The sequence below is a fragment of the Dermochelys coriacea genome, chromosome 1, assembly GCF_009764565.3.
Source record: "Dermochelys coriacea isolate rDerCor1 chromosome 1, rDerCor1.pri.v4, whole genome shotgun sequence".
Classification (NCBI taxonomy): Eukaryota; Metazoa; Chordata; order Testudines; family Dermochelyidae; genus Dermochelys; species Dermochelys coriacea.
Genome location: NC_050068.2, coordinates 233,045,231 through 233,072,964, shown reverse-complemented (window position 1 = coordinate 233,072,964; position 27,734 = coordinate 233,045,231). Strand labels below are relative to the sequence as shown.

Sequence of the window (27,734 nt, the reverse complement as noted above, 5' to 3'; positions counted from 1 at the left end):
GTTGAAAGGTTCTATGTTTCTCAGATGTACAAGAACTCTGGGCTCTTTTATCTGTCCAGTAACGGATGCCAAAATGGTTTCTGTCCTTGCTCATATCTTCCAAAGTTGAATGTCCTTGCTTCAAGATGCAGGAAAGTTTCCTGGAGCTGTGGCTTCCATCTCCCACTGAGAGTGTTAACAAATTAATCTTCTGTTCACCAATCTGAGCACCTGAGCTTGTTAAGGGACCATCTCCCATTGTGGTTTGCCTGATGGCTATAAATGTAATTTCAATGTCTCTCCTTGATCAGTGTACATTGGAGACACATTCAAGCCAGGAGAACCACATTCCTTTGTCTAGGCTAGGGTGACTTAAGCCCTGTCAGCCAAACTTCTTTTCAGAACATATTTCTCACACATATTGATAATTCTTCACATAACACCCCTGCATACATGATACAATAATATTAATTATCAGAATGTTACCAGTTTGCATATGATACCTTCTATGACACCTTTTAGATACAGATTATGACAACAGATGAGTTGGGGGTACATTGAAATGGTCATGTCAGCTGAAAATCACTGCTAGATACCAGGGAGGCTCTGGTTCTCTGGCACTGGGGTGCTCTTAGTGTCACACACTTTCCCAGTTTTAGTGTCATCTGCAAACTCTGTCAGTGATAATGTTATATTTTCTTCTAGGTCATTGATCAAAATGCTAAATAGTGCAGGGTCAAAAACAATCCCTGTGGGACCCCACCAGAATCACACTCACTCAGTGATGATTTCTCATTTACAATTACATTTTAAGACCTATCACTTAATCAGATTTTAACCCATTTAATGTGAATCATGTTGATTTTGTACCACTCTAGATTCTAAACCAAAGTGTTGTGCAGTACCAAGTCAAATGCCTTACAAAAGTCTAAGTATATGATGTTAACTCTATAACCTCTATCAACCAAACTTGCAATCTCTTTAAGAAAAGACATCAAGTTAGTTTCAACAGGATCTATTTTCCATAAACTCATGTTGATTGGCATTAATTATATTATCCTCCTTTCATTCTGTATTAAGTACCCATATCAGCCACTCCATTATCTTGCTTGGGATCAATGTCAGACTGTCAGGCCTATAATTACCTGGATCATCCTATTTATCCTTTTAAAATATTGGCACAACATTAGCTTTCTTCCAGTCTTCTGGGATGTCCCCCATGTTCCCAGCCTTATTGAAAAGCAACATTAATGGTCGAGAAAGCTCCTGAGCTAACTCTTTTAAAACTCTTGGATGCAAGGTAGCTGGACTTGCTGATTTAAAAAATGTCTAACTTTAGTAGCTTCTGTTTACCAACCTCCTGACATACGAGTGGAATGGAAAGAGTGTTATCCTCATATGACATGACTACATCATGTTTTTTCCCCAAATGCAGATAGAAATATTTACTGAACACTTCTGCCTTTTCTGCATTATTATTGATAATTCTAACATTTCCATCTAGTAAAGGCCAGTACCATTGTTAGGATTATTTTTGTTCCTAATATACTAAAAAAATCTCCTTTTTAACTATCCTTAACTGTGCTAGCCATACATTTTTCCTAATGTCCCTTTGTTTCCCTTATTAATGTTCCAAAATTCCTAGCTTCTGAACTATATTCATTACTATCAACTTCCCCTTCCTTCCATTTGTTATATATTATTTTTAATGTTACCTTCACGTCCCCTATAAATCAGCTCTTTTTTTTAAAAAAAACCACCAATACAGCTTTCTTCTTTGATTGTGGCATTGTTGCTAGTAAAGTATTCTTAAACAACTTCCAATTATCATTCAATTTTTTTCTGACTAAATTCTTCTTCCCAGCTGATTTGGCTCATAATTCTTTTCAGCTTTGTGGAATTGACTCTTTTAAAGCACCAAGTATATATATTACTGGTATGGATTTTTTCTGCTTGCACATTATAAATGTGATCAAGTTATGATCACTTGTACCTGAGCTACCATTAATTTTTAGTGCTGTGATTAGTTGCTCTTTATCTGTTAGGATGAAGTCTAATATAGAATTCCCCTGCCTTGGATGTAACACTTTCTGAGTTAGGAAATTGTTATCTATAATGCTTAGATATACCAAGGATGTTTTAGTACTGGCAGCATGAGATCTTTAGCATATGTCACTCAAATTGAAATCCCCCATGATCACATAGCTTTTTTAACCTGTGCATTATATATGGGTGTGTACGATGATGGCCATTGGGTTCCCTATCTTGTTCTTTATCTGTTAGGGTATCGATCCATAAGGATTCAAGATAATTTTCTTGCAAGTTATCAGTAACTCAGGAACAGGTAATGCCATTTTTGACATAGAGTGTCACCTCTCCTCCTCTTTTACCCACTCAATCCTTCCTAAATAGATCATAACCATTGATTTTAACATTCTAATCATGCAAATCATCCAGGTTTCAGTAATGCCAACTAGATGGAATTTATGTTCATAATTGAACAATTTCAGTTTCTCTTGTTTGTTACCGAGGCTCTTAGCATTGCTGCATAGGCAATTAAAGAATTTCTTCTCGTTATGTCCTTTGGTTCCTTGATTAATTTTGTTCCTAACATCTCAGTTTTGCACTAAATGAGTGCTCATATTTTCCTTCTTTTTATCCTCCCTTTTGTTATTAGTTTAACGCCCTCCTGACCACTCTAGCTGATCTGTCCCCAAGAAGATTGGTACCCCTTCTACTGAGGTGGAGGCCATCCAAACTATATAGCCCGCTCTCCCCATAGAAAGTGGACAAGTGTTGCACAAAACCCTTCATCCCTACACCACTTACCTAACCAGCAGTTCAATTCCACAATCTTCTGTCTTCCTTCACTCATGGGACAGGAAGGATCTCAGAAAAGATAACTTCTAAGTTCCCTGAAGTAATTTATTACCTGTGAGCTATCCCCTGATACAGTGTCCTTAGTGCCAATAGTACCATCAGGATTAAGCAATATTTGGGTAGGAGATAGCCAAGGGAAACCTAGGTGCTTCGAGAAGTGGTCCTGGACATTCTGTAGGTGGTACCTTTCCCTCTGAGTCAAGGTTGTACATGGTGTTAGGGGCAAAATGCTGTCTTTCAGATGAGATGCAACACTGAGCTCTTGCCCAATTGTATTAATAAAAGAAGCTATGACACTGTTTGTAAGAGTTACACTGGTGTGAGCGTCATGTAACAGAGTGGACAATAATTTTTAACTTTGGGCAGGGGTGAAAGTAAGGTGGTAGGGTTGGTATGGTGTACCGGTAAAAAGTGGCCACCTGTACTGGCCCATACTGCTGCCATAGCAGCGCTTTAATGTCACTGCTCCTTTTGCGCCCCCTTGTTCGCGGCCTTGCCAGGTGCCTACTGGCAGGGCTGCGATGAGGGGGGGGGGCAAAATGGGAAGCGACGTTAAAGTGCTGCCATGGCAGTGCTTTAAGCAGGGTTCTTTAAAGTGCTGCTGCAGCAAAAGGACCATGCTTAAAGCACTGCTGCAGCAGCTCTTTAACATCCCTGCCCCTTTTGCCCCCCCTGGGCCACCAACGCAGGGGAGGGGGGCAAAAGTAGCAGCTACCCCGGGGCCTGTGATTTTAAAGGGCCCGGGCTGGTGCCCTGGGTGGCGTGAGCGAGTTGGCTGGGGGATGCTGACCCCTCCAGCCCCACCCCTTCCGCCCAAGGCCCGCCCCTTTCAGGGGGAAGCCCCCCCATACCAGTAAGAGACACATTTTACTTTCACCCCTGACTTTGGGCTAACTTCTGTGCTAGCTTTCAGCTCATGGAACCCTGCTGGATTCAATGCAGTTTCAAGAAAGGATAGATTTTGGTCCTCTATGTTTCACTCTCCACTGGTTTTCACATTGGTACCTGTGCAGAGTGAATACAAAATGGGTGTACGATGCTACGTATCAGAACATTGTACATCCATCTGGCCCAGGTGTAACTGGTGACACAAGGTGCAGGTCAGTGGAGAATCAGACCCTATAATTTACTAGAGTTACGTAGACGAACACCTGTCCTGGATGGTCTAGATAATACTTAGTCCTGCCTCAGTGCAGGGGAAAGGGCTAGATGACCTATCAACATTTCTTCCAGTCCTACATTTCTATGATTCTGCGATTGTGGCAATTAAATTACTCAGGATACATACCTGCTATTAACTGAATTACACAGTTATGGATACCCAAATGTATTTTAAAATATTTCCATTCTGTCTTTTTTATACAGTTCATTTTAACGGAAACTCCTTTTTGTGTCCTGAAACCTAAAGTGAAATAGCACCTAGAGAACTTGCTCCTTAGAGGAACACTGTGGTCCTGAATATAATGAATGCAAAGCTCAACACTAGAAGGCATCAAGGATTGTAGAAGAAAACATAGTAAGTGTAAATTCAGTTTTGCATTATAGTTGGCATTAGGAATCACTTGGAACATTCTCAGAGTAGTAGCCATGTTAGTCTGTATTTGCAAAAAGAAAAGGAGTACTTGTGGCACCTTAGAGACTAACAAATTTATTTGAGCATACTCCTTTTCTTTTTGGAAAGTTCTATTCAACTATAGTAGTCAATATAAAGATATAATGAGAGGCAATGGTTTCTAGCAATAGTTGGCAACTAGGAGCCAGGACTTCTGGGTTCCATTCCTTAAGCCCAGTCACCCACTGGTGACTCTCTGCATGTGGAACTTGTCCTTTGATTGTTCAACTAACTCTTTGGTACCGCGCCCCTCCCCAGTCACTCTCAAAAGCCCTTGTAAAGTCAGGCATCTGTGGCTTGGGAGGAGATGGGCTAGTAGTGGACCTGGGGTCACTGGAAAATTAAAACCTAAATGAGATCCCTATCCATTCCAACCACAGGGTACCCCACAACAAATCAAAGTACTCATGGCACAGCTGGTTTCCTGACAAGGCTACTTCCTGTTGCCCACACCCCATAGCTACTCCAGTACTTTTTGGTGATGCTTCTCCCAAAGGTGCTTGGATCCATCAATGACTGCCCATGGAATCCCTCCACCACTGAAGGGCTTTCTATAGCATAGAGGGAAAGGGTGGGCTTTAGGAGGTGAAAGGGGATGGGAAAATGGTCCACTTCTTCACAGGAGATGGGATAAGACAAGAGCTGTGTATCCGGGCCCTAGATGTCAGGGAGTTTTGTGACCCCAGATGGGAATGGCATAGCATGGAAACCTCTTTCAAGAATGAGGAGATTCTATTGGTAGCTGGTGGTGGTGGAAATTCAGCAGTGTGACTCCACTGAAGATGGAACTGATTGCCATTGCCACTGGAGTAGAGGGCAGCAGCTCCCAGTGTATGGAGCAACCCAGAATACCATGGATGTACTGTTGTGACAAATATTGTATTTTGTGTTTTATATTTTGTGTTTTGTCTTGTGTCTTGTGTTGTTTGTCTTGTTGCTAGCATTGTTGTGTATTGTGTTACAAAAAAAAAGGGAAATACTGCATTAGGTAGAAAAGGATGAACAACCATTTTAACTGTATTTACAGAAAAGCCAGTCTGTTAACAGGGAAATATCCTTAGGTAGGAAAAGGCACATTTAAAGGCAAAATATGCATGAGACCCAAGGTTTATCTGTTGGTGGGAATGAAAGGATGGACATAAAAAGTTTTTAAAGCACAAAGTGAAATTACCAAGGGAAAAAAGGGTATGTAAAAACACTGGTTACTAAAAGAATAAGACTTGTCAATTATTACTTCTTAGTCAATTTCCAGCATGCAAGCCCAGCTGAATGCACTTGGGTGTTGTATGAAATTGGATGTAAGGAAAGAAAGGCCCAGTGAAGGTATAGCTGCCCTAATACTATCTCAATGTAAACTACTGAAGGTTATTGGATTTCCCTGGCAACCAGGAGGGGTGGGTAGCCTAAGAAAGGCTCCCAAGAAATGTATTGAACTTGGGTAGAACTGGATTAGAAGTTCGAGTGCTGGTTGCTATATAGCAATTAGGGATGTGATTTTGAATTTCATGTACCTGAATTTAAATACAATAAGTTAAAAGTGTCTTATGCTTTGTATTCTATTGTAACACCTGTGCCCCTTGGAATGGATTTAATTGCTTTACAAACATTGCTTGTACACCCTGATTTACAGAACCAGCTACGTACTGCAAAAGAAGAAGGGCGCAGAGTCATGGTTACCATGCATCATAATGCCAATAAAATTAAATGGGTATTTGCAAGACTTGGCCAAGACCTGTCATACAGTGGGAAGTGTTATTGGGATGGTCCCCCATTGGCATAGGCATCCTGAATTTGGCCCTACACCCCATCATAGTAATCTAGGGTGCCAAATAGTAATGGTTTTTGTTACCAGCCTGATGACACTCTGGACCTTGTGCAAAACCTGGCAATTGCAAGTCCCCCGACAGATGAATCAGTGGTTACTGTCACTGGCACTCCTACCCCCAGGAAAGGAACATATCGAACTTGTTGCCCCTCCCTCAAATGGGAAAGGAGGCTAAAACAATCGCTTGTCAATTGCTATGCTGGTTTGCTGAGTATGGGATGCCTACAAGAAGATAATTTGCTCGATCTTGGCTGAGAGCCTTGAACTTTTGTTGGATCTCAACGCAGGTGCATCCAGAAAAGGTGTGGCATCGACCATGTAAAGGCCCCCTTGTATGAAAGGTGACCTTTAAGGAGGGGAACTGTACGGGGAGATGTCAGCAAACCAGTAAAGTGCCTGAAACCACTATGGCTTATTGCTAAAAGCAGCCAAGTCAGCAGGCTGTAAATTGGCCATGTCGCAGCCTCAGCTTGACCAAGACAGGAAAGGAGGGTGTTTTGGGTGCCACAGAAAGGGTAGCTTGACCCGACGTCCTTCCTGATAAGGATTGTGTTGAAGTTGCTGATGCATGCATCTTAAAAGAGCAGGATGTGCCCTCAGGAATGTGTCTAACAGGGTCTCAAGGCTGCAAATTCTGGGAAAAACCCACACCTGGTTAATCAATAACCAGAAGGAAGCCTCTTGCTTGACCATTGGAACTGCTTGCTTAACAAGTTTTCTTTAAGGGACATGTCATTCTATTACTAATGTATAAATAAGGGGGGAAAGTTTGAGGTAGTTGGATTCTTCTGGACTCTCCCTCTGGATACATCTTGCAGTCCCCAGCAGCAGATGGGCTGTCGCTGTGCCACTCGAGAGCCACACTCAGCTTTGGTAATTATCGAGGGTAGGGTTTACTAACCTGTTGCGGACGTGTGTAAGTGCTTGAGACTAAGTAAAGTTTAGTTTTAAGTGAAAGCACTATTGTGTTGTCCTGTGTGTGCCAGCCATCTATTGGTTGGATGGCCGTGTGTCCCCCCTGATTTATTTCCCGACACCACCTCACACAGAGTAAAAGTTGTCAAGAGCTTTGGGTTGAAAGAACCCCGGGTAACACCAGCACCATTATGGAGGTACAGAGCCTGAGTGCAAATAGCCCAGGCATCATGACTTCAAGAAAAGCTCCCATTGCACTTGTTCCTTTTTGGGTATTAGTCAACATAGCTCATCTGACTTCAGCTATACCATTAACTGTCCACTCCTGGCTGGAATTGGCACAAATCCCCAATATAAATAAGGTCTTATTTCTTAGTCACTGCCACTTTCTTTTGGTGATTTCTGAGGATTGGGATTTTCTCATGAGTCTCTCTGTATTGAGTTCCTCTCCATTTAAATTGCTCTGTGCCCTTTGTCGTATATAGTATATTTCCCACAATATTTTCTCCACAGAAAGAAGAAATTAAAAAAAAAAAGCTATGGGAAATATTTGAAATAGGATTTTGCCTCTAATGCTCTCTCTCTCTCTCTCTCCTTCCCACCTCCCCCCCAGATCAGTTCCAACAAATACTTAAAACAGCAGTTTTCAACCGGGGCTCCAGCGCCTGCCAGGGGGCCACGAGCTGGTTTCAGGGGATTCGTGAGTCCTGACACAGAAATCCCAAGACCCTGGGCACAGTTGGGTGGGCACTGCAGTGCTTTAACCTGAGGGGGGCAGTTCCGGGGGCAGTTCCAGGGGCAGCTCCACCCCCTCCACCTCCTCCTCTTCCCCTCCCCGGAGACTCTGCCCCCTGGCCAGGTCAGAGTTGGGAAGCCAGAGCTGAGCAGTGCAGTGTGGCTGCTACTCTGGCTGGTGCCATGGAGCGGGCAGCTATGGCACTTCCCCATCTCCTCCCCCTGCTGCTGGTGCCTGGGGCTGTGACTGCTCCTCAGCTACCAGCCCCCTTGGACAGGTAAGACAGCTTGTGCAGCCAGTAAGAGCCGCCTGGGTGTGGGGACCCGGCTCCGGGGCCGGCTCGGGAAGCAGCGACCACATGGGGATGGAGCAAGGGGTGACGGAGCCTTGCCAAAAGTGGGGGGGCCAGGGGCCCTGCTCCCTCCATGGCAGGAGCGCTGGGCAGGTGGGCAGAGCAGGGCAAGCTGTGGGGCCAGAGCAGAGCTGGGGCTGGGGGGGGGGTGGGAGGGCCTGGATGTTAAGTGGGTGGGCCACTATGTTGCTCAGGGGTATCAAAAGTCCACACCCGGGTAGCTATGCTGAACTAACTCCCAGCATAGACAGAACTATGTCGATGGAAGAATGCTTCTGTCAGCCTAGCTAGTGTCATTTGGGAAGGTGGTGTTCCTATAGCAGTGAGTAAACTCCTTCCATTTAGGCTGGCTACACTATGGCTCTGCCCCGTAGTGTAGACACAGGGCAAGCCTACACTACAAAATTAATTTGACTGAAATTACGTTGACGTACAGCCACCATAGTAATTATATTGCTTTTGCAGGTCCACTCTATGCTCCTTGTGTTGGTGGTGTGTATCCGCACTAGGAGCGTTTGCACCAATTTAACTGTCAGTGTGAGGCATTCTGGGATGGCTTCTGAAAGGCAGCAGCTGTCGATGTAAGCAATGCCATGTTTACACCGACACTGCAGAGGGATAGCTCAGTGGTTTGAGCATTGGGCTGCTAAACCCAGGGTTGTGAGTTTAATCCATGAGGGGGCCATTTAGGGATCTGGGGCAAAAATTGGGGATTGGTCCCCCTTTGAGCAGGGGGTTGGACTAGATGACCTCCTGAGGTCCCTTCCAACCCTGATATTCTATGTCATATGTCATGTGACCTAACTACATTGACCTAAGCGCCACACTTCTCACGGAGGTGGCGTTATTAAGTTGGTGCAGTGGGTGAGTTACATTGGTGGGAGCTACATTTGTGTAGACGCTGATTGAATTCGATTGATGTCAACTGCTTTATGCTGACCTAACTCTGTAGTGTAGACCAGGCCTTACTCTTAGGCTCCTTTAGGCTCTCATTTAGGGACTGATCCAAAGCCCATTCAAGTGACTGGCAATCTTTCCATTGATTTTAATGGGTCTGGATCAGGATTTTAAGCCATTTCTACACTACGAATTACTTTGGTATCACTTATGGTGCTCAGGGGTGTGACATAAGTTATACTGACCTAAGTGGCAGCGTAGACAGCGCTACGTTCTCCTGCCAACATAGCTACCGCTCTCACAGAGGCGGGAGTTATTAAGCCGACAGGAGAGCTCTCTCCCGGCAGCTTAGGGCATCTTCACCAGAAGCACTACAGCCGTGCAGCTGTGCCCGCTGTAAACGATGTAGCGTACCCAAAGCCCTGGGCTCTCCTCACTCACAGGGCAAAAGTCAGAGGCTCTTGAACGGAAACCTATGTCCACCCCTCCGCCAGGGCCTGAAGAAGCCTAGGATGGTGCAAATTATAGTAGCTTCCGCCTTACTGTAACCTACATCTTCTTCCAGCTCGTCAGTGTATAATGCACATCGGCACAGACTCCCCCACATGTGGCTAGAGGGGATGTAAGCGGGAAATGAAGACAAGCTGCTTCAGTGGCTTCTCCACCTCTGACTTTGGCCCATTGGCTCTCACCAGTGAGTTTACAACTGGGTCTAATATTAGCAGGAGCTCGGGCTAATTCACTGCTGGGCAGGCGCGGGGGAGGGGGGGGGGAGATCCTGCCAGACCACGCTCCCTTTTGGGCAGGCCAAACCGAGGGCATGATGGCCGGGCTCCCTCCGCTCTGTGCTATCAGGGAGCGGCGTTGCGGGGCGCCCCCCTGCCGCCCCTCCGCGAGGGCAGCGGGCTGGTGAACGGCGCCGGGGCGCAAACGGGCCGTAAGACCGCTCATTAAAAATGAAAATAAAGAGTCGCTGTGCTTCTCATCCGCCTCCTTCTCCCTCGCCCTGCGGGCAGCAGCCGCATTCCGCTCGCTTTGCCGGGTCTGCCTCTTCCCCTGCGCTGATCATTCCCGAGTCACTAGCAGACCGCCGTAGTAAATACCTGGCATCCCAAAGATTAATGCCCAGGAGCCAGACGCCGGCCAACATTCCTGCCTTACCTCCGGGTAAGTCCCTTCTGCTAGTGGGGAGAGAGGGGAAGGTGGATGGGGAATCAGATTGGCTGGGGCGAGGGGAGACAGGGAACCTGCCCACCTGAGACGGGAAAATGGCAGCTTTTTTTTTTCTTCTTTTTTTCAGAACGGTATTACATAAGGCAATTTTACCACGCCTGCCCCTAAAAACAACCCCTGGATTTAGGCAGCTTTATGCTACTGTTTCCTGATTCCAACTCCCTCCCCCATGCTAAATTCCACGTGGGGGATAGCATTTAAAACAGAGCATGTTTTAAAATGCCTTACAAATAAGGGGGAAAAAACCTCAAATCATTTTCACTGCATGAATTTATTTGTAGCTCACGAAAGCTTATGCTCAAATAAATGTGTTAGTCTCTAAGGTGCCACAAGTCCTGCTTTTCTTTTTGCGAATACAGACTAACACGGCTGCTACTCTGAGAACTGCATGAATGATGTGTGTCTCCGTGTGGGAGAGCGAGTGTTCTGATCCCGGGATTATTCTGACACATTCAGGCATGGGGCGGGAGGGGGAGGGGGAGGGGGAGAGCCTTGAATGGATCTTCAGAGAGTTTTTCTTTAGATTGCTGTTTATGATAATAAAATGACAATTCCTGCACAGCTTTGAAACCAGTCCCCCATTCCTGAGTATAAAACAAGTAGCACCAACTCCGGCAATGATTGAGAACAGAACACTTTACTAGAGCTGGGCAGAAAATGGCTTTCCCATCCCTCAACAAAGTCTGAGATATCAAAATATTTCCCCATCCCAAATTGGGATGAAAAGTCAAAATCTTGGAAATTTTCACAAACTGGAAAAAAAAAAAAATCAGGAACAAAATGTGGGTCAATATTTTGTTTCAATACATTTGAAACGTTTCTTTTCAATTCTGACCATTAATCCTCTCCCCTAATCATTAGCTTAAATTTCAAAACAAAAAGTCGTTTCAAATTAGAAAACCAAAATTTTTAAATTAAAAAAGGCCAAAACTAAATATTTTGACAATTTTGGAACTTTTTTCAAAGTTTATTCAAGATGAAAAATTTGGTAAAATTGATCCTTTCCAGCAAAAAAAAAAAAAAAAAAAGTTTGGTTTCAACAAGTTGGCTTTTTTCAATGGAAAAAAAAATTTCATCGAAAAATTCCAAACCAGCACTATACTTCAACTTTTGAAGAGTCTGGAGGGTGTTGGCCTAAGCATTTTAAAGAGTCTATTAAAAATATTACTTTAGAGAGGCTACCACATAGTTTCTCCACCCATTGTATATCCCCTCTCATAATCTCAAAATGGCAAATAAGTGGATAGGGCAATAAGAACAGATCTGAAAGACTCCCATTTAAACAGAGTGTGACATAGGAAATGAAAGATTTAAGCAATTTTTTGTTGTGCATTAACACGTGTGTGTCTCCGTATCAAATTAGCTCAGAATCTGCCCTCCCAGGAAATGTCATGATCACAACGCTATTTTAAACACTAATGAGAACATTTTGAGATTTTATTTTGATCCTGTTAAAGGAGATATGTGTAAATTCAGAAGCCCATGTTACAATTTTTCTTGTAAAACTTTCTCTGAATTCAAAAAAGAAAAAAGAGAAATGCCAAGGAAATGCCTGGTGGAAAATTGTCATAGTATCTCAATGTAGCTGAAGGTTTGATATTCATAAGTAGATGGTGGGAAACTAAGCATGGTATTCTTCTATGGATCTGAGGTTTCGACTATCTCTTTCCACAGTTTCAGAGTAGCATCCGTGTTAGTCTGTATTCGCAAAAAGAAAAGGAGTACTTGTGGCACCTTAGAGACTAACAAATTTATTAGAGCATAAGCTTTGTGAGCTACAGCTCACTTCCTCGGATGCATTTGGTGGAAAATACAGAGGGGAGATTGATATCAATCTCACGAAAGCTTATGCTCTAATAAATTTGTTAGTCTCTAAGGTGCCACAAGTACTCCTTTTCTTTCCAGAGTGACAGGGTAACAAAATAATGGAAAAAGGTAAAAAGCTGCATATATCTGAATCCTGTCAATTTTTTGCCCCAAGCCTTCAAATTATATAATTAAATCAGAGCACAAGTCTAATCCCTTTTACGATACCAAAACCTTTTGGATCTTGGAACATTTGCACTGTAAAAACCTAGATTCAATATCTGGATCCTGCTGAATCTAGCCAAAGTTTGGCTACAAGCTCTCAAATTCTCATTTCTGAATCAAGAACAAGTGTAACTACTCAGGGCCAGCTCTACCGTTTTTGCCGCCCCAAGCAGTGAAAAAACCTGTCGCCACCGAATTGCCGCCATGGCCGGTGGAACAAAGAAGCTGCTGCTGAATTGCCACCGCTGCGGAAACTCTGCCGTCCCTTTCTGATTGCTGCCCCAAGCACCTGCTTGGAACGCTGGTGCCTGGAGCCGGCACTAACCACTCCTACTCCACCAAAATATTCTCAATCATAATGAATAGTGGCACAATAGTACTGGAAGATCCTGGATCTAGCATCTGGATTCATCTGGATCTTTCCAAATTTTGGCCCCAAACTCTACAGTCTAAATGGAAAATAAAGATAGTTGCTCTTGCTTTGATGGAAAAATCTGAACCCTGATGCATCCCACTCAATAGCTCTGGAAAAAAATACATATCTGATACCTGGATTCTGCTATTTTAAACTTCTATATACTAATTCTACTGTCAAAATAGAAAACAAATATGTAGTAGCTCCTAGCACACCAAACAATCCAGATACTGTAGCAAATGGATACAGCAGCACCACAAAAACTTGTTCCTGGCACTTGGCACAGTTAGTTTTTCTTTTTTGTCCCAAATCTAAAAATTCTACCCACTTAAAAAAAAAACCCCACAAAGAAATGGAGCTGCTCCAATTCATTTTTTTCTTGTGCATTAAGAGCGACTGTACTTATTCTGTATTTTAGCAATAGAATTTGGGAGCTCTAAACCAAAATTTGGTAGGATCCAAGTAGATCCAGTTTTTCTCATATCCTCATGATGTGCAAAATTGCAGTCTCAAATGCAGAGCTATGCTCTTTATTAAGAAAATATTAAATTGAAGCCTATTAATACTGTTTTCCAAAGCTGCATTATGCATGCCCTTTTGAATTTTGACCATCTCGGGGCATATTAATTATTTTAGAATAATCACCTGATGATCATCTGTGCAGTATGATGCAACCCCATTGTATTTTAGCACTTCAGCCCAGGAAAATGAAAATAAATGCAATCTGGACGAATCCTGGGGGCCCTGGGATTGGAGCTTCAGGGGTCTAAAAATTGGTGCCTTTTGTTTGCTTGTCTCTTCCCAGTTTCCTGCCCTCTTGAGTGTGTGAGAAAGACAAGAAAAGTTTGTTCACTTTGGAAACTCGATAGGAGGCAGCAGCTGATCTTCTCATCATCAGCCTAAAAATAATCCACTCCAGGAGCTGCTTCACAAAGTGGAGGAGAATCCTGCCATCGGAATGATATTGATCACATAGCACAACCAAGGGAAAACTGGGTTTGATATTTTGTGTGTGTATATATAAAGGTAAGCTACAGAGTTTGATCTAACATGCAGCAAAGAAACGGGGCATGCAGCAACACCCCCCACTGTTATCTCCCACTAACCTTCTCCTTCCCCTTATATCTGTGGGGCAAGACTTCTCTTTGCATTTTCCTGGGGATTATAGTTCAAATCTGTTTAACTTTTCCTTCTCAAACCAACATGCTCAAACTTTAACATTCCCAACTGCTGATGCTTTCACTATTGTTCATAGGGTTATGTTTCTTTTTTAAAATTGATTTTACAATTGTCCCATCCTAATGTCTGAAGTCTAAATCCCAGCTTGTTTCACAGCAGACAGCGTAGCATGCTAGCATTTGAGACTGCACAAATTGTTGTAGTAAGAACCTTCCAAAAAAAGAAGCAAGCAGGAGAATTGTATCTGAGAGACAGCTGCAAATATTTATGTGAATTGCTTTTCAGTGTCAGTTTTATGTTTAGCTCAGCTTCCTATATTTTCCTGAACGTATTTTTTGTGCATTTGCGGCCTGATCAAAAACCCCTTAAAGTCAATGAAAATCTTTCCATTGACTTTGAATCAGGCTCTTTGTATATACTGCTAAGTGCTTTGAAAACAGTAGAGTAGCTAGAATAATTAATTTATCCCCTCAGGGCCCAACAGTATCTGAACAGTGGTTATCAGGCTAGCAAATATCTTTAAATTAGTTGAAATAATAAGAAAAACATAATATATAGGATCATTTTTGGTAAAACAAAGACATCTCAAACTGTAAGAACTTTACTTCTAGTCTCACCAAGACTAATAACAGATAATCTCAGTTCTGCTTAACTCAGACTCTGTTATGCAGAGTCAGGCAACGTGGGGGGGGGGTTCAAACAAACAAAAGTTTACGTTAGAAAAGGAAAAGGATTCTGGGAAATACTCTGCTCTCTGCACACTGATCCTGTGCACATTGAAATCAATGGTAAAACTCAGGATCGGGCTGAAAGTTACATCCATGAAACCTGATTGATTTCAGGATTTGCCCTTCTTTGTTAGAGATCACTGTAGACTTTTCTTTTGCTTTTCCATCACCTTAATATTGAAAAATGCTATAACGACAAGCAAAGGTGTAGTCTTTTATAATGAATCATCTGGCTAGCAGAATCAACCACTGAGTACTTTTTAAAATATCTGCCTGTTTAATCTATTCATCCTGTATATATAATAAAAAATAGAAAATGTACATCACATGCAGGACAAGGAAGAAAACAGAGATTAAAACAAAATGAAAAAGCAATGAATACACGGATATATTTTGATCCTGGGGTAAAGACATATTGGCTATTTGGTTAAAGATTAAAAGAAATATAACTTTTGACTTAAAAGTTCAAAGGATTCATGCTCCAAGGAATAAGGAGTACTTTAGGCCCACATTTAACACTCTTTTCTTAATAGTCACAAATGCCTTGCAGTTCATAGAAAACAGAATCATAATCCAGTTAAAATAAGATGTGTGAATATGGAGAACTATATTCAACATTTATGTGCCACTTTAAAAGAAGTATTTCCCCCTCTTTGAAAATTTTTAGATTTCATAAACATTGTATAAAGTGTTGCCCAGTTAGAATTCCTAGGACTTTTGCATTTGTAGTTTGATGTGTGGGGTCTTTAAATATTATCCACCATTTCCTCATTGTCATCTTCACAGTCTTTTATGAAAAAGGTATATCAATGTCTGGCTCCATGCCTTGAGAATCACCATTCGATGATCCTTAAATGGAGCCTCTTTTCAGTGTCACCAAGTTTCATAGTACATTACAAAGTTTAGGATAAGAATGACATGTTCATTATTATGTTTTTGTAATGAATTGACTTTTCTTTCCCTCAGCCTTCTTTTCATCCATAGCAACTATTTAATCCTGAATCACATTTGTAGCAATTGCTGTTAACTACAATTCTATAAAGTTTTGTACCGCCGTCCAAAACCAAAAAGGCCCATCTTGCTAGCTAGTGGGAGTTTTACAACAAAATCTTGAATGTTTAGTGGCTGCAGGTTTATTTTTAGGCGTTGCAGGGTCTCTCTGCCTTCCAGATAACTTTCATCAAAGTAAACCAACAAGGCATCAGATTTCAGAATGAATAAAAGGAGAGCTGAAAGCATATCGTCCTAGAAACCAGCTTGGGTCCACCCTTTTCATCCTGTCAGCCTCCACCCCTCTCTCCAGCTTTATTTCCTTTTGTCTTTTGAAGTGTTGCCCATCTGGTCAGCTAATAGTTGATTGCATCAGTCTCAGCACTTGACTAAGACAGGGACATAATATGGAACCAAGCCAGTACCACTTTCCAACTGGCTGGTAGGGGAACCCAGCACACCCATTACTCCAGGTTCCAGCCCAGGAAACCTGGGCCTAGCAACCAGTCTGCTCAAGCTCTGACGCTGTGGCTGTTTTCTTGGGTTCTGTCCTACCGCACTTCTCTATCACCTGGCCTAAATCTGGGTTTACCACTGGAGCTTCCTCCACTCCCTGCAGTTACTTCACCCCCCTCAGCTTCTTGCTAGAGTCTGTAGTCTAAGACAGGAGCACAGGGCCTACTCTCCCCACAGAGCTCCTCTTTCTACCTAGCCAGCTCCCTTCCTCTCTAGGGAGTACTGCAGAGCTCCTCCATGCAGCTATCCTCCTACCACCAACTTCCTCTCTTTAAAAGCCTCCCCCAGCTGGACTTCCTTAGTTCCTTTTCAGTCCCTGGCTCTCTTCCAGGTGAAGTATATACGGTTAATTGGCCTATTATGCCTGGTCAGGCCTTGTGTTGGGTGGAAACCCCCGCACAGGAACAAAAGTTAAATAAAACAGTTTCCTATAGGCCTAAAAAGACAGATTTCTTACAGCCTATATTTAAAAGAGAATGTTTAATTAAAAACAAATAATTTAGCCATTACTGACAGTAATAACACCCCTGTTGTGCTATGAATGTACTGGAAACATCTAGGGAGCATGCACCTGATTTACTGAACAGTGACTTGACAAATTACTCCCTTTGCTGTTGTTCCTTTACCTTACTGATGCATTCCCTTACCTGAAGTTGGAATGCTGGAATCTACCTAGTACCTCTGGCAGTGTAGCAGATGCATTCTTCTGACACATACCACACATGGTATAATTGACAGCAAAGCAGCTGCACTATTATGTATATCCCATGTGCAGTTAGAACAGCATGGGGACTTCATGTAGTAGATTCAGCAGCACAAGAAATTCATTCTACAGGAACATACCTGAAACATGTGGCAGCTTAGATGAGGCATTCTCTTTGGCTATACTTAGTATTATACATTTGGTAGCAGTCAGATTGAACCCCAACAACCTCATGTAACTGTGGTTTAAATGCACATCTGCTGCTTACATTGGATAGTCTCAAAATACTGGCTTCTAAGGAAGGAACTGTCCTCGGCGGTTTGAGACAGTCAGCAACAATGAGTGTTGTGAAAACTTTAGAACTTTTCAGAGTTATGTGTGATCCGGTTATCCTTACCAGCTGCATATGCACAATCTCAATCCACTTCAAGGAGAGTTAGGCACATGTCACTGACTGTATGATCAGGTGGTAGAGTCTGTGTAAAGTATTTCACGATTTTTTGATTAAAAAAAAAACAGTTCTTGCAAAGGACAGCAATTCATTCACTCCCTTCCTCCCAGCCACCGAGCAAAAGTTGTCTTTATCTGCAACCAAAATAAGCTTTTTTATAACTTTAAATAAGGTCATATGCTTAGGTGTATTTTAGAAAATCTCAGCAGCTAATCCTAAAGAATACTACTTAATGGGAAATCACACGAATGGCTTGAAGGAATGTGCAGTTTCAAAACAGCGTACTTTATTTCAGTTTTCTGTTGAATATAGCAATTTTAATTATGTATTTTATTTTGAAGTAGCAGTTGGGCCACTAGTGTTCTGCCCAAACACTGATAATTTACCAGATAATGTCTTCTGTTTGAAGTTATATCCCAAAAGACTCCTACACATCCACTTCTTCCTAACACACACCCAGCAATAGCTGATGTAGCAAAGTGACTAAGTTTGTATACAGGTCCTTGTGAAACAAGTTGGAGTTGAGAATTCTGTCCTGCAGCTCCAGTGTATTACAGTACGATTTCATATAGCAATCTTTGCATCTCTTCAGTCTAGAGCCAGCTACTAGTAGCTTTTCAGTAGAAACACCATAAAGCAAGTATCTATGAAGGAGGACGTGCATGAGCAAACATAAGAGATTACTCCATCACTCTCAATCAGAGCTTAATTCCAACATAGGGTAACACTTTCTATTTATATTGTACAACTCTTAAAAAGAAAAACACAAAACCCCCTGTGCCCATGATGTTAATGCTACTGCAGCTTTTATGCCTGCTGATCACTGTCACTGACACATTTTGCTAAACATTGTGGTTTTGGGAACTGTACCTTTAAAGGCTGAGATAAAGCTCTTGTTTTTATGCACAGTCTATTGGAACCAGACACCAAATAAAGCAGATCTCTTGCAAGCACCTTAAGCACTGTGTGATTGCTGAACTGAACATCACATGTTACCAGGAGTAAAACAAATTAAGAAAATAACCTGAATAGACACAGTTAAAAACCCCACCAGAGCTGAAACTCTAGAAATGTGGAAAACAACTGGAGAAGATTAAATAATATGCGCTGTGTGATCAATGAACATCACAACCATGTACGTTTGAGGTCACAAAGTGTACTAATTTATGCCAAACAATGGGTTTTGTGAAATAAACACTTGAGAACTGGACTGAGACCATCAAACTCAGATGTTAGAGTTCCTATTTTATTATTCAGCCTGTTTAGTACCCATAATACCCAATCTGTAACCCCAGATTTTCTCTGCCACTTCCTAAGAGAAGTTCCACTTTCTTATTTGGAACAGTAAACCCATCTATATAGCTCACACTGTGAATGAATTGTTTGTACAAACTTTTGTAAGTGATTAGTCTCAAAACTCCTATAAGACTAATTCTCTTTCAACATGGCCACAAATATAAAGAGTTTATAAAAGAGTGATTGGCATTCGGTAGTATTACAGCTGGTTGCAAATGTGCTGTCAAAACTTCTTTTCAATAGAAAATGCTTTTTTTGACCAAAGAGAATTTTTTTCTGAAACATTTCAACAAAAATATTTTTCAAAAAAGTTGTTTCATTTCAGTGGGGAACAGACCACTTCATGTTCTTTTTCTTTAAAAAAAACCCCAACACTTTTAATTGAAAAAAAGGGAACAAAAAGCAAAAAAGTGAGAGAAGGTGGGAAAATGCCCACTGATCTGACTTTTTTACAAAATTCCCCTTTTTTCAAAGGGGAGGAAAGTGTGAGAAAGTGTTTTTTGACATTTTTCCTACTTTCAAAAAAAAATGAAAAAATGGAAAATAAAAAAAAATATTAAAAACATTTCTTGAAAAACTCCCAAATATAATATAAACAAAAAAAATTCTTTCAAATTTTTCAGTAAATATTTTGACTATCTCTACTAATGTCTATTTATGATATTGCCATTTCCTGGTTGGAGCCTGAACTGCTCAAGTGAGGGACACAGGCCCTATACAATAACAGGAAATCTTAGACTTTATGTGTCTGCGTTTTTGGAGCAGGAGAATCTGAGTTCTATCTCTGCTCTCACCATGGATAGCCAAGTGGCTGTGGTTTGCAGCAACAACACCAGGGAAGGTATTAGATGGCTGTAGGTTTGCTATAATAGTGTTGCAAAATTAGGCTGAGACAGATATGCAATTTCCTGCAATATCTTTGGGAGATCTCACTATACTAAGTTTATGTATCATTGTGAGCCAGGGCTTGTATGTAATTCCATGGGGGCAGGGGGCCACAGCTCCTCCAAGAACTAAGAACAATGGGGTAAATGTTCTCAGGTTGTAACCTCCAGAGAAGTACCATCACTTGGAGAGGCTCGCATATACTAGTTCAGACTGGATTCTCCAGAGACCAACAGACAAAGACAGGCTTTTTGGATACATAGCCTGAGTTTACACTGAGTTTACACAGGCCTGAGTTTACACAGAGCCTGCTTTCTGATCCAGGAAATCGACAGGACCTTCTGTCCAAGGGTGGGGGCGGGGGGTGGCAATACTTATCAGAAAGGGTTGGAATGACTTTGGCCTACTAAGATCCATAAGACTGATGGGTGACACCTGATAAGCTTTTAGCATGCACATAGCAACCTTTATGGTGTTTTATATATCTCCTCTGTAGTGATTCCACTTTAAGAATAAATGTACTTGCTTAGAGCTGTGTAGTGACTTGCAACCTCTGCAGTTATGCTGTGCATAAGCCTTCAAAGAGAAAGCAAAGTGCAGACACTGCCATGTTTAGACAGTCTGGCTTGCTGGAATAACACAATGTGGGCAGGGGCCTGTGCAGCCTGGAAAACTCCAGTCAGGAGGGAGAGAGACACATGTCTCTACCCAAGAGAGGTGATGGCTGAGGAGCCGGGAGGCTAGATTAGGTGCCCTTGGTGGAGCACAAGGGAGAAATATGAGCGCAGTTACCCAGAAGTGTGACGTACGTATATTACAATTGTTTTGCATATTTTTTGGAAACATCCAAGACTGGCCACTGGCAGAGATTGGATAGCTCAGTGGTTTGAGCATTAGCTTGCTAAACCCAGGGTTGTGAGTTCAATCCCTGAGGGGGCCATTTGGGGCAAAAATTGGGGATTGTGCCTGCTTTGAGCAGGGGGTTGGACTAGATGATCTCCTGAGGTCCCTTCCAACCCTGATATTCTATGATTCTATGAGACTATAAAACTACTGGTAGATAGATACAGGCTAGCTGAGGGCACTCACTTCACACAATTAACATTCTACTGTCTTACGCAATCTTTTGGTCCCAACGATCCCTCTGTCTCCCAGTGAAGGAAAAGTCCAAATATCGCCTCCCCAATTTGATCTTTGAGACACGGTTGCTCATGTCACAATCCTTTTACTCACTTTTAGAGCTGACTAATTGGATCTCACGGCCACAAAGAGTTAGTGATTGAATGCGCATTAGAACCCACGGTCTGCCTGCCTTCTAATCTCAATCTAACAACCAGAGGATGACAGTTTGCTCAGCTGTGTGAGAATGTAGTCATATTGCTTGTGGGAAAGGGAAGAAAATTCCCAGCAGAACTCCCATGCAACTTCTGACCCTCCATAAAGATTAGGCAACAGCATTTAAGATTTTCTGCAGATTACCATTATGTCATTCAATTGCTGGTTTTCTTCAACCAGGACATTGCTATTGTGTTTGAAAAATGATTAAATTTATTAAACATTTTTCAGAAGACCTATTAGAAGTTTAATGGTTTCAGAGTAGCAGCCGTGCTAGTCTGTATTCGCAAAAAGAAAAGGAGTACTTGTGGCACCTTAGAGACTAACAAATTTATTAGAGCATAAGCTTTCGTGAGCTACAGCTCACTTCATCGGATGCATCCGATGAAGTGAGCTGTAGCTCACGAAAGCTTATGCTCTAATAAATTTGTTAGTCTCTAAGGTGCCACAAGTACTCCTTTTCTTTTTAGAAGTTTAATGAAATGGTACTATGTACTATGTATTATGACCATTTCTATTCAAATTAAATTTTGAAAACCCTTTTAGCTCCTTGTTTGTTTTTATTACAGGAACTAAAATGCGGGTCTCACTGAGGCTCACAGTGTCCCTTTACACTCGCATGTACTCTTTTTTAAAAATGCTATGTTTGTGTTCATTTGAAGGAGTTTCTCGAGCCAAATCATGCTTGCCTTATTCACACAAATAATTCCATTTGAAGTCAACAGCTCTACATGTGTGAGTAAGACAGGCAGGATTTGGTCTGTTGTTAAACCGCCAAACTCAACCAACTTTGTTTTTTCTTACATTTTGTGAAGTCCGAGTAATTTTTTATTATCCTGATTCAGCAAGACACATGAGCACGTGCTTACGTCCCATTGACTTGAATGGGAACTCGGCGTGTGCTTTGCTGAATAGTGAAGTACTTATGTGCAAGCAAATATGCTTGGCTGAATCAGGGACTCTGTAGGTTATTTTAAAAAAAATTATATTTTAAAAGAATTAACAATGTCAGCAACCAAGCATTTGTGAATAATTCTGCAGAAACAAATTAGTGTGCATATGCTGGAGGGAAAGAAATCTGTAAGGAGGCATTTCATTTTCAGTCCTGCTTGATTCTGTTATAAACAGTAATGAGTAGTAAGGTAGAGGGCTCACACTTCAGCTATGGAACAACAAATCCTATGAAGGGAGACTGCGGAAGACATACTGTGATATTTGTGAGACTCCGTAGCTCTAATCCAACAAACAATTACACATGTGCTTAGCTTTAGGCACATTGACATTTTTGATAAAAAACGGAAACAAGGTTTTAAAACATGTTTTGGTTTCCAGACCATCTCCATTTTGTATTTGGAATATTGAGTATGTACAATGAGCTGTTCATGAATGTGGTGGAGACCAACATTTATTTGCAGTATGTATTCAGCGGATACTTTGAATAGTAAATAAGGCCCTGGTCATGGAAACACTTATGCACACTTTAGGTTAACTTTCAGCAAGTGCGTAAGAGTTTTCAGGATCAAAGTTTACGTATGTCTAATAAATTATTCTCTTTGAATTATTTAGTCTGGTCATAACTAAAAATACCTCAATGATGCTGTTTTGATTTTGTGTTTAGCTAAAAGAAATGTAAGAAACTTTGGTGATCACTTTGGATGTTTTATTTTTTTTTTCCTCTTGTGTTTTGTCTCTAGTTTGTAACAGTCAGGCTGTTTGGAAGCAATGAAAGTCGCCTTTTGTGGTAATGACAACGCTTCTGCCTATGACATCAGTGCTGGCGTCCTAAAAAATGTCTGCTTCGTGGATGCCCTCAACCTGGTTCCCCATGTCTTCCTGTTATTTATCACCTTTCCAATTTTGTTTATTGGTGAGTAATACAGCCATAGGCCCCCAATCCTGAAAACAATCACGCATATGCTTCAAGTCAAGCACGCATACATGTTTGCAGAACTGAGGCCTTATTATGTTATAGGACTGGTGCAATTCATTCAGCTTAGATATTTTGCATTACTTTAGGCATCATGAGGAAGAGATGGAATGGAGATCCTGTCAAGAGGGGGCATGTTGAAGAGGGGTTAATGCAGAGATGGGCCTGAACCGGAAGAGTTAATGTTAACTCTCTTTCATTTATGGGAATTTTGGGTACACATTCTGAACTTTACAACATGGGCTTTAAAAGATGAAATCTAACTAGAAAATCAGATCCTAATTCTCTCAAACTTTGGAGAAGTTTGTCTCCAGGTTTGAACTTGGCAGCTTGGGTCTGTCTCTATTTTTAGATTCCAAGAGTTAGGACATGATGAGGTTTGTCCTTGAACTTTGATGGAGTTTGGAGCTATTTCAAAATTTATATCTTGGATCTGTCTGTATGATAGTTATGTGAAGCACTACAGAAAGAGTAATTCATTCTCATGCCAATGTTTGTAAACACGAATAAGAGATGATAAATCCATCCCTAGAACAATTTTGATAATGCAGTGACCCTAATTTATATGCTCTTCTTGTACACAGAGTCATTAATAGCTTGATGAGCTTTATCCTTTTAGACTTTATATCTGTGGGTATGTCTACACTACGGAATTAGGTTGAATTTATAGAAGTTGATTTTTTAGGAAGCGATTTTATACAATCGATTGGGTGTGTCCCCTTTAAGCACATTAAGTCGGCGGAGTGCGTCCACAGTATCATGGTTAGCGTTGACTTTCGGAGTGTTGCACTGTGAGTAGCTATCCCACAGTTCCCACAGTCTTCGCCGCCCATTGGAATTCTGGGTTAAGCTCCCAGTGCTTGATTGGGGCAAAAACATTGTCGCGGGTGGTTTTGGGTACATGTCGTCAGTTGCCCCTCCCTCTGAGAAAACAACAGCAGACAATTGTTTTGTGCCTTTTTTCCGTGCGGACGCCATATTGCTTTCAGCAGACAGTGCAGTAGAACTGCTAACTGTAGTCATCGAACCACCGCTTCCACAGCAACTCTGCTCTCCTGCTCTCTTGGTGCTATGAATCCACCTTGCAGGTCCTCTATATGACCGTTGTCATCCACTGCTTCCGCTGCAATTCTTCTCTCCTGCTCTTGTCTCACCATTCCATGGCAAGTGTGCAGCCCGCTCAGCTCAGCTCACCGACACCACCGCTGTTGTGTCCTGGTGCTGCTTGCAGCAGATGGTGCAGTAGGTCTCCAAAACTGGTCATCCAACCACCGCTTCTGCTGCAACTCTGCTCTCCTGCTCTTGTCTTGATAGCGAATTTTTCCATGTTGGCTGACATGGGCTCCTGCTTCCGCTGCAACTCTGCTCTCCTGCTTTCATGAATCCACCTCGCAGGTCCTCTCGTTGTTCTCTATAAATATCTATTCTCGTGGCATCCGTGGTCAGCCACGGCTTCCGCTGCAACTCTGCTCTCCTGCAGATGCCATACCATGGTAAGCATGGAGCCTGCTCAGATCACCATAGCAGTTATGAGCACTGTAGACACCTTGTGCATTATCCTGCAGTATGTTCAGAACCAAAAGCTGCAAGGAGGCGATGGCAGCGCGGTGATGAGAGTGATGGGGACATGGACACAGACTTCTCTCAAAGTACGGGCCCCAGCAATTTGGACAGACTGGTGGCAATGGGGCAGGCTCATGCTATGGAATGCCAATTCAGGGCCCAGGAAACAGGCACAGACTGGTGGGACTGCATAGTGTTGCAGGTCAGGGATGATTCCCAATGGCTGTGAAACTTTCTCACACGTAAGGGCACTTTCATGGAACTTTGTGACTTGTTTTCCCCTGCCCTGAAGCACAAGAACACCAAGATGAGAGCAGCTCTCACAATTCACAAGCGAATGGCAATAGCCCACTGGAAGCTTGCAACGCCAGACAGCTACCGATCAGTCAGGAATGAATTTGGAGTGGGCAAATCTACTGTGGGGGCTGCTGTGATCCAAGTAGCCAACACAATCACTGAGCTGCTGCTATCAAGGGTAATGACTCTGGGAAATGTGCAGGTCATAGTGGATGGTTTTGCTGCAATGGGTTTCCCTAACTGTGGTGGGCGGAACCCAAATCCCTATCTTGAGACTGGACCACCTTGGCAGCCAGTACATAAACTGAAAGGTGTACTTTTCAATGGCGCAGATCACAAGGGACGTTTCACCAACATCAACATGGGATGGCCGGGAAAGGTACATGACGCTTGCATCTTCAGGAACTCTGGTCTGTCTGAACAGCTGCAGCAAGGGACTTACTTTCCAGACCAGAAAATAACTACTGGGGATGTTGAAAAGCCTATAGTTATCCTTGGGGACCCAGCCTACCCCTAAATGCCATGGCTCATGAAGCCATACATAGGCAGCCTGGAGAGTAGTCAGGAGTTGTTCAACTATAGGCTGAGCAAGTGCAAAATGGTGGTAGAGTGTGCATTGGCATGTTTAAAAGTGCGCTCGCGCAGTTTACTGACTCAGTTAGATCTCAGCGAAACCAATATTCCCATTGTTATTGCTGCTTGCTGTGTGCTCCACAATATCTGTGAGAGTAAGGAGGAGACGTTTATGGCAGGGTGGGAGCTTGAGGCAAATCGCCTGGCTGCTGATTATGCTCAGCCAGACACCAGGGCAATTAGAAGAGCACAGCAGGGCGTGCTGGGCATCAGAGAAGCTTTGAAAAACAATTTCATGACTGGCCAGGCTACAGTGTGACAGTTCTGTTTGTTTCTCCTTGATGAAAACCCGCCCCCTTGGTTCACTCTACTTCCCTATAAGCCAACCAACCTTCCCCCTTTGATCACCACTTGCAGAGGCAATAAAGTCATTGTTGTTTCAAATTCATGCGTTCTTTATTAATCTGTCACACAAATAGAGGGATAACTGCTGAGGTAGCCGGGAGGGATGGGAGATGAGGGAAGCACCGGGTAGGGTGGTGGAGGAGAGGAGGAGGGAAGGACAAGGCCACACTGCACTTCAAAACTTATTGAATGCCAGCCTTCTGTTGCTTGGGCAGTCCTCTGGGGTGGAATGGTTGGGAGCCCAGAGGGCCCCGGCCCCAGCCCCCGCGTTCTTGGGCGTCTGGGTGAGGAGGCTATGGAACTTGGGGAGGAGGACGGGCGGTTACACAGGGGCTGCAGCGGCGGTCTGTGCTCCTGCTGCCTTTCCTGCAGCTCAACCGTATGCCGGAGCATATCAGTTTGATCCTCCAGTAGCCTTAGCATTGCATCCTGCTTCCTCTCATCACACTGCCACCACCTCTCCTCTTGCTCATGCCATCTCTCCTCTCATGCGTCCCTCCTGACCTCGTGTTCATTTTGTGCTTTCCTGGACTCTATTTCTTGCCTCCACGCATTTTTCTGAGCTCTTTAAGTGCGGGAGGAATGCATGAGCTCAGAGAACATTTCATCGTGAGTGCATTTTTTTTCACCTTCTTATCTGCGCTAGCCTCTGGGATGGCGATGATAGGGGGAGCGTTGACACATTTGCAGCCGTGGGAGGAAAAAAAAGGGAGAGTAGTATTTAGAAAGACACATTTTAGAGAACAATGGGTAGACTCTTTCATGGTGAACCAAGCTGTTAACATTACATAGTACATGTGCTTTTGGTACAAGGTTGCATTTTGCCTCTTATATTGAGAGCCTGCTGGTTTGGTGTGAGAGATCACACACATTCGGCTTGCAGGCAGCCGTGGTCTTTTGGCTTCTATAATCTTCGTAACATGTGGGAATGGTTTCAAACAGCAGCACCCTCATTTCCTATACCAAGCACCCATTGGGTTGGCCATTTAAAATGGGTTGGCCATTTAAAAGGAGGGGCTGCGGTTTTCGGGTTATCGTGCAGCACAAACCCAACTAAGCCCCACCCCCCCGCACACCCAATTCTCTGGGATGATGGCTTCACCTCTCCCCCCACCGTGTGGCTAACTGCGGGGAGGATTTCTTTTCAGCCACATGCAAACAGCCCAGCAGGAACGGCCACCTCTGAATGTCCTCTTTATAAAATTCCCCTATTTCAACCAGGTGACCATGAATGATATCACTCTCCTGAGGCTAACACAGAGAGATAAAGAAAGGATGTTGCTTGAATGCCTATCAAACACCAGAACCATACACTGCCATGCTTTGTTCTGCAATGATTCCAGACTACGTGCTACTGGCCTGGCATGGTAAAGTGTCTTACCATTGAGGACGGAATAAGGCTGCCCTCCCCAGAAACCTTTTGGGAGTACATCCAGGAGAGCTTCATTGAGATGTCCCTGGAGGATTTCTGCTCCATCCTCAGACACGTTAACAGACTTTTCCAGTAGCTGTAATGGCTGTGAATGCATTCCAAGTCTTCAGGGAAAATTAATCATTAAAAACGCTTGCTTTTAAACTATGTATTATATTTACAAAGGTACACTCACCAGAGGTGCCTTCTCCGCCTTCAAGGTCCGGGAGCCCGCCTTGGGAGGTTTGGGAGGGTATTGGATCCAGGGTGATAAACAGTTCCTGGCTGTCGGGGAGAACGGTTTCTTCCTCCTCCTCCTCCTCATCTTCCTCATCCCCTAAATCCTCATCCCTGTTGTGTGAGATTCCCCCCTTGCAGGAGTCCGCGTACAGGGGTGGGGCAGTGGTAGGGGCACCCCCTAGAATTGCATGCAGCTCATCATAGAAGCAGCATGTCTGGGGCTCTGACCCAAAGCGGCCCTTTGCCTCTTTGGTTTTTTGGTAGGCTTGCCTGAGCTCCTTAATTTTCATGTTGCACTGCTGCAGGTCCCTGTTATAGCCTCTGTCCTTCATGCCCTTGGAGATTTTTTCAAATATTTTG

At 42.9% G+C, this 27,734-nt stretch overlaps 1 protein-coding gene across 1 annotated transcript in view; it reads left to right on the top strand.

The window, feature by feature from the left end:
- Positions 1–10,048: 10,048 nt before the first annotated feature.
- The window catches only part of ABCC9 (ATP binding cassette subfamily C member 9), a 130,461-nt gene continuing 112,775 nt past the window's right edge, over positions 10,049–27,734 (top strand). Inside the window, 3 exon segments of the mRNA XM_043516428.1 lie at positions 10,049–10,363; positions 13,681–13,901; positions 22,653–22,825. Of these exon segments, the coding sequence (XP_043372363.1) occupies positions 22,681–22,825 (145 nt within the window). The 5' untranslated portion in view covers positions 10,049–10,363; positions 13,681–13,901; positions 22,653–22,680.